Source organism: Telmatherina bonti (assembly GCF_933228915.1).
Source record: "Telmatherina bonti genome assembly, chromosome: 9".
In the NCBI taxonomy this organism is placed as follows: Eukaryota; Metazoa; Chordata; class Actinopteri; order Atheriniformes; family Telmatherinidae; genus Telmatherina; species Telmatherina bonti.
In genome coordinates, this window is record NC_136627.1 from 16853733 (window position 1) to 16861912 (window position 8180).

General features: G+C 39.9%; 1 protein-coding gene across 1 annotated transcript; it reads right to left on the reverse strand.

The window, feature by feature from the left end:
• Positions 1-990: 990 nt before the first annotated feature.
• serpini1 (serpin peptidase inhibitor, clade I (neuroserpin), member 1) lies at positions 991-7293 on the reverse strand (the record flags this gene model as incomplete). Its single annotated transcript, XM_079246214.1, has 8 exons — positions 991-1067; positions 1673-1762; positions 1900-1986; positions 2687-2784; positions 4196-4400; positions 5598-5792; positions 6007-6237; positions 7026-7293. The coding sequence occupies 8 exons, from the start codon at positions 7291-7293 to the stop codon at positions 991-993; spliced, it is 1251 nt and encodes a 416-aa protein (XP_079102340.1).
• Positions 7294-8180: the final 887 nt, after the last annotated feature.

Below are 8180 nucleotides of genomic sequence, written 5' to 3' on the forward strand. Positions count from 1 at the left end.
TGAAGAACCTCGTGTAAACTAAGCAGATGTTGGAAAGCTGGAGTAGAAATAATACAGCCTTTAAAATAGTAATCATAATAGTAGTCATGCGACTTAAAGCCAACAGAAGGGGCAGTATTCTTTAATATAGAAAAAAAAAAAGTCTCCACACCCACAGAAGGTTATATATTTTTAATGGGAACACATTCATGTTTTTATTAAATAACAGAATCAGTACAGCTGGTGATACTGTTTCTCCCTGTACATCCTCAACAAGGCAGATCTTCTCCTGTGTGCCTGCATGCTCTGGTCCATCACTATAGCAAACTGCCCTAGTTCTGCAGTCTCCTCTGCTCACCTGTAAGATGCCGAGCTTGGGCTTAATTAACCGCTTACATGTGATAAGGCATAATAATTCATCAGTAGATAAGCCGTGTGCCTACAGCATAAAAGTGTCTTAATACTGTCTGGAACAGATATTTTACTAAGATTAATTGTGTGAAGATGAAATGCGTTTATTCTGTAATAAATACTGAGCGTATATTTGTATATATAGAACACAATGCTGAATGTACAGGGATGTGATTAAAGTTTGGACCTTACAGTGACCACATACTGAGAAAGAAGAAATCGTAACTACTTTTCAAGAGGAACATTTTTTTCTTTTGTTACACCGTATGAATGGGTGCAAGTGAGTAAGAAGCTGCTGAACTTAAAGGGGTTGTGCACAGATTACATACCTTGTGTTCCTGTTTCTGATACAAAGTAAATTTTACTAGATAATATTTACAATTTCCTCTGTCTGCATGTCTGTATACAAGAGTTTAAAGCTTCCAGTATAAAAACACAGTCACTTCACATGTTGAATGTCGTGTTTTAGTATATAATATATCTTATAATATTCAGTTTATTTTTTTTTTTTTCATAAAGAGTACAAAACCCAGCTGGAGATGGCAATAGAGAATAGGTAGCATTTATGAAGTCAAGATCTGATTGGCTGAGACTATCTGATTACATGGAATCAAAGTCATGGTCACTGGGGTCGACGACTTCGGGGGTCATGACTCTCCCCATGAACAGGATGGACCCTGGATGGAGAAGACAGACGTACACACACAAGCATGATTATCACGGGTACATTTTGCTATCTATACACGTACAAAACCACTTACAGGACCGAATAAAGCAAATTTTAAGATTGTTGTAGAATCTGATGATATGCTAAAAGACTGGGAACTGTGTTGCTCTGCACTGAAAATTTGAGCTGTTAAACAGTTTATACATGGAGTTTGCTATTCAGGGTTGTAAGGGCTAGAAAACCCGACCCTAAAAATAATGTTATAAATAAACAGACTATAATGCGTTAGTTTCAAAATAAAAGCATGCCATCGAGCTTTATCTGACAACTTGATAGCTAACTGTTCTGCTTTCAATACAGAAATGCTTAAAAAAAGAAAAGAAAAAAGGAGAGTTTTTGTGAAGAGTGAAGCTTAAACGCTGCACCACAGCAGATTTAAAAAAAATAAATTGAGAATCAGATTTACACTTAGCGGACTGAAGGGTCAGAAAGAGTTGAGCATCACCACAAACTTCTACAGACTTTCATTAATTTGCTGACATATCACTTAACACTGATAGCAATGCTGATTTCATTCTGCTTCAGTTTGACTGTAATATTTACACATGCACACACCTGTCCTTCTGTTTCTGATGACAAAGAAGAAGGGGTGATCGGCCATGACCTGCGGGTACAGCACCAGAGTCCTGGTCAGGGCAATCATCCCTAACAGAGAGAAAGGAGGATATAGTTATATAGTTATAATTCAATGACAACATTTTGTAAATAGAACTGCCACATATGAACAATTCAAACAAAATAATTAGTGTACAATTTTTAAAGACTTTTTTTCTAAAGCACACCTGACCCAACAGCCCCTTCTGCCCCCTCCTCTGTCACCTCCAGGTAGGCCTTTTGTACTGCCTTCCCAATGTACAGATCTTTGCCGTCTGGAAAACACAGATAGATGCTCACAGGTTACAGAGCTGATCAAAAGTAAGAGTAAAGTGACAATGTTCTACATTTACAGCAACAAGAGGAAAACATGATGGATGACATCAAGCAGCACCTGCATCAGACAGGATTAGACTGCTTCATAACTGCTCACAAACAGAAGGTTTTTGCACAATAATTTCCTGAATGATTGAAGTCCTTTTAATTTCCCTCCTCTTATCTACATGCCTGCAAAAATTGACCTAATCTTTTGCATACATAGTGAACAGAGTGGATTCTTGCTGGATTTGCTCAGATCCTGTTTTGCCTATAGACTGTTTGATAAGGTAAGCCTGCATCTTCGATGTTAACACCAGTTAATTTGTCAAACATTTATCTCTCACAGTTCAACCATAACTCATCTGGTCTTTAACATGATACATGTTACTCAGTCCACATCTATTTTTGATAGATGATGTGACAGCGCTGACCTGCCCACACAGAGCCAGTTACCTTGGTTACCTTAGAAAGGTACTTCTACTGAAGGCTACTTCTTGCCAAGATGGAGATAAAAAATTAATGTTATATTTAATCTTTTTGGCTATTTTACTATCATCTGTATCAATGTGTTTATAAAAATTAATTGTTGTGAGTATGTCAGGATTTTGCAGTGTGTGCTCAGAACTGTGTGTATGATCTGTGCACATCACGCATCACCTGTCATGGCAGAGAGATCAGCGTCATTGGTGAAGATGTTCTTAATTCCCAGCTCCTGCAGGGTGCTCCTCAGATCAATCTTCTGCTCCACCTTAAACCTGAACAATTACATAGTGTGGTCAGGAGAAATTTGCAATACAGAGAGAAATATTATTTAGATTACCAGAAAAACAAACAACAGCAGATTAGATAGCTGGAAACTAAACTCTTTGCTGCGTGCACTATTCTGTCTGTTCCAAGCGGCAACCTCCGGCGGTAAAAAGTGAGCCTATGCGGAAGTGCATAAAACTGCAGTTCCCACTTCCTCCCCTAGAGGCTGGCTGCAAAACAGAGTGAATCCCCGTAGACTCCCACGTTAAAAAGGCCAACTTTATAGCAGTAATAAACATGTTTACAGTAAGGTTCAAAAATCCATTTTTAATTTAATATGTCAGATTTACCTTCATGACAACTGCGGGGGGAGTGGATATTTTTCTAACTTGCCTGTGTAAAAGTAATTTCATCTCAAAATTCAGCATGTTCAGGGGCGTGTCCTTTTGATTGACAGGTACCCAATATCCCGCTTCAAGTAAGAAGAACGTAGAACAACCGAGGTTTTTAGCCTGTTAACAACGTGACTTAGCTTTAGCCCGTTTACCTCCGTTAGCTGGTTAGCTCCTGTTATCTCCGGGCTAGCACTGTTAGTTCTTAGCTACAGAAAGCTCGGAGTTTGCTCGATGTCATTCATCCACCATGACGCTCACAGCTCCCCTCTCATCTCCCCCTCTTTACCCATATTTATATTTTGTGGGCGAGATGACACGCATGCCCCTGCCAAGGTGGCGGTGGTAGGAACCGCCCACTGAGCTTAAGTTCAGCTCTTCAGAAACTTATGGGTGACGTCACGGAGGCTACATCCATAATTTTATATACAGTCTATGGTCTGTTCACTCGTTCATTCCAAAAATATTCACACAAGGTGAAACCCATGTTCTCTGCGTCTCTTAGCTTTGTTTTGGTCTCAGTCTTGTGACAGTAACAGCAGTCATGTGAGCAATTCTCAAAACACACAGAATAGCTTGTGAGCACACCATATTAAACATTCATTGAAGAAGATGTACTAACTGGATGGCGATGCTCTATTTTGCACCTTTAAAGGATGAAAAACTGTGTGCTGTTTGTAAATCACTTTGTACTTCTTTTGCATGTGCAGTGAGTTTGCACATGTTTTAGTACATGCAAGCCTTTAATAGATCTGGACCTAAGGGGGCGCGCCACAGCTATATGTTTGTATATGTGTATGTAGGCAATTAAAAAAAACAAACACATCTTGATGGGATAATAAAAAATTAAACACCTCTGGTAGAACATTCTACTTTCTCTCTTGGATTGCATTTAGTATCCAACTCACGCAAAGACGCCACTGCTTATATAAAATGAATCAAGCATAGACAAAAAAGCCAACTGTAAATATGAAACACGTATCAATTTCTACAGTCTTAGCATGTTTTTGTAAGTTTTACCACTTACCTGGGAAGATATACTTCCACTTTCTGTCGTTTAACATTGTTAGCCCACTCCTCCAGCAGTGGTGCTTTGATAATGGGCTCCAGGGAAGCCAGCGGTACCTCCTGTCGAGGCAGGACGATCATCATGGACATGTCCTCTCCCTCATAGGGCATCTCCAGAACCTGATACACACCACCAGCTTCCTGTGAGCCATCACTGAACTCGCCTGATTAAGAGAAGAAATTGGACTGAACAATATGTACAAATGTGAAGGCAGTAATACACACATTTGCCCCCCCCGGTAATGAGTTTGTGAGCATCACTCAGAAGGAACATCCACAAAACAGAGGCATGCTGTGGCATCTTGATTGAATGTATTGATTACAGCGTATGGCCACTTCCACGTTGCCTTAATTAAAAACCACTTGCGCTTAACCTTTAACGTTTTGATTGCAATTGGTGGGAAACTGACTGCATACATGCAACATTTTATGGTTGCCTAGCGCTCACAATGATGATGAAAACACTCCAGCCAACAATTCATGGATTGTGTCTTATGTGTGACTACAATGGGATATTTTCAAACCCCAGAGGAGTAGCATGCTTAACCAATTTGTGCTCTTTTAACTAATTAAAAAAAAACAAAGAAATCCAGCTTGACTTTGAATCCAAGCTCAAGATCATCAGATGAAGATTTTGCAGTGTGAGAAGAAGATGGTTAGGAAAAGTTACAAAACCAACATCCTTCCTCATGATTCCTCCTTATCCCTTTGCTCTTGGTAGCTTTAGCTGATGCAAATTAAGGCAGCAATGCAGTGTCCCAAAAACACTTTACTTAACCAACATGATTGTGATTGAAATGAGGAAGTAAACGCAGCCTTCTCCCTGAAGACCTGTCCCTGTTTTGCAGCTCTCAAACACACAGATCCACACGTGCAGCACAATCATCACCACAGTGTGGTGTGTAGGTGTATGCAAGTATGCAAATGCGCAATCTTGTTACCATCTTACAGATGGTTGCAAAATATCTGAAACATACCAACTTTAGCAGCAGTAAGAAGATGATGACCGTTTTTAGATGGACACAAACAAAAACATGAATAACGCTTTAAAATATTAGTACAAACGTTTCCATGCAAAAGATGCATGCAGCAATGTGCATGACGTATCTTGTCATGCTGAAATTACTTTCAGAAAGCTATCCCCCGTATGTTTACAAGTGAAGAATATTTTAAAGTCATGTTAAAATTCAGTAAGCAGACAAGACCACAATTTCCCTGAAGACTTCCTCCAAACATGAATGTTTTAGATAGAAAACTTAACATTTCAAGAACCCTCCAAAAATATGAGCTTTAAATCAAGCGGTTCACATAAACAACCACAAGTACGCCCTTAAATAATACATTCACATACACACACTTACCATAGTAGAAGTCGCCTTGCTGATACATCATAAGGGTCTGAACTTCAGAGCCATCATCTCTGCTGAAGGAAAAGGTCCTGGTATTCTCTGGCCTGAACTGATTTTTCCAGGAGCCTCGGAAATAGACAGCGTTCACCAAGGTCAGGCGGGTCACACTGTTGAAGTCCTCGGCTGACAACAGCGCTCGTATCTTACCTGCACAGAGTGATTTGTGGACAGCATTTGCATCTACAGAAGTGCAGCTTTTGCAATAAGAGCAAAGACAGATTAGTGGTGTGAAATGTTGGAAATGTGGTTTAACAAGTCCAAACGTTTCTTCTCTGGGAAGATGCATGGGAACGTAAATATAAGGTTGTGCTGACACAGTATTATTCTCCTTCCTGTCTATTTCCTACGCTGTAAAACTCACTCTCTGTATGGTTCTCCACCCAGTGGTTGATCTGCTCAGCAACAGCTGACGACTCGCTGAAGTCCACTGTTTCCACTTCAGCTCGAAAGTATTTCCTCATCATGTGCAGAAACTCGGGATTAAAGGTGACGCCTTCCTGGAGGAATAGGCTGTTAGCAAAGCGGATCACGTAGTGGGCATCGTCGTCTGAAAAAGCCTCAGTCAGGTTCTGGAGCAAAGAAAACTCCACGCCTGAAGAAAACAAAAGAAAGACAAACATTTATAGGGTGCAGAAAAATCTGCACACCTGAAGCTTTTCTAAAAATGCCAGAAATGGTAAGGAATGCCACATCAGGAATTCAGTACAATAAGCTTAATAACTTAAATTTTATAAATAAATAAACAGTCAAATAATTTAATTATTTGTTGTTTTGTTAAATTATTATGATTACCAATTATCACCTTCTCCAGATTTTTAAAAAGTTAGCGCTTCAAAGGTCATAAATCCCCAAGTAACTAATGAAAAAGGCTGTTGGAATATAAATGAACGAAAAAGGAACATTTTTCTTATATTATATTGGAAAAATGTAAAAAAGTGTCTGGGGTCTCACTGTCATCTTACTGATTTTTCTTTTTCTTTCTGTTTTTAGGGGTTTGTAGATTTAAAATGTAATTTCTTTTCAAACACTGGAGATGAACATGACAAGAAATGGCTGTAAATTAATACTTTCTGTTTTTTTACAAAGAAGAAGGAAAAAAAAAGCAAAGAGAAGAGTAGGAACAAGGAGTAGGGGAGAACAGACAGACGGGTAAAAATCAAAAAGCATTTATAACTTTGAGATGAGCTGAAGATAACCTCAAGTCCTTCAAACTTGGGGAAACTGCCTTCAGAACTACAGAAGACACACCGGATAGACTAGTTCTCAAGAGGGTTCAAGCTTCAATCAAATTCAGTTAAACTAGACCAAACTTTTCTTTGTTGATATAGATTCCTTTTCCTTCCCCACCCGTGACTGTGACGCCCGTGAACTTGTGTTTACCTGGCAGCAGGTGGCTATATCCAACAGCCTGTCGTATCTCTTCCAGCGACTCGCCCCTAGCTCCCAGCTCCACCATGCCCAGAGCAATGGCCACACTCAGCGGGGAAAAAATGATGTTTTCTTGACCCCCTGCTGCCTGCAGCTGGTGGTACAGTCTGACGGAGAACTCTGATGTAGTGTCCTCTGGAATGTCCGCCGCCCGGCAACCGTAGCCCGGCAACAGGATGGAGAGGAGGAGGAGTGGGGACAAAACGTCCAGGATCAACATTGCAGCGCAGAGCACAAAAGCTGAGTGAAAGAGGGATTATTGGAGAGAAAAACAAAAAAAGAAGGGAAGATGCAGTATGAGGGTGTAAAGCGTTGAAATAAAAAAGGAGAAAAAAGAATAAATGCGGATTAGCGTGGAAAATATGTTTGGTGGAAAAAAGAGTGGAAAGATGGATTGATTAAGTAGAGGGTCAGGAAAAGGAGTGATGGGGGGGTGGGCGGTAAAAAAAGATGTAAAGGGAAGAATATCAAATCAGGGAAGAGATGTGATGACAGCACGTGATTGGCAGAGGAGTTAATAAGTAGAGAGAAGGAGAAGAGACAACAGGAAAGGGAGAGAAAGAGATGAGGGCAGAGACAATTAGTGCATATGGAGGAATAAAACGACAGGAGGGGAAGGACAAGAGGATTGTGGAAGAGACAGAGGGTTGAAAGAGAAGAGGGAAGAGGAATATAAGAGAGAAGAAAACAGAAAATATCTGTCAATCATTGTGGCCATTTAACCAACAAAATAAAGAAATGCTGGTTAAAAAAAACAACTGTGATTCTTTTACTTCTTCATTCCTGTAAGAAAAAGCATAAACGCCAAAAACCGCATAGTCTGAGGTTAAGTTTGTAGAAAAGAACATGAGCTAACCTTTTCCTGCAAACAGCACATGCTGAAACAAACATAAAAGGAGATTAAAAAGAAACACTATGCTGTAACGACCTCAACCTCCAACTATCTTCCATCCTTCCTCTCATCTTTTCTATGCTATCACAATACTCACTGTGTCTTCTTGCTGTCTATGTTTTATCCATCTACACCTGCCTCCTCCATGCTCTTTGTTATTCTCTTTCCTTACCTACCTTCTCTGCTTCTTTTCCTCCTTGCACTTACAAGGAATA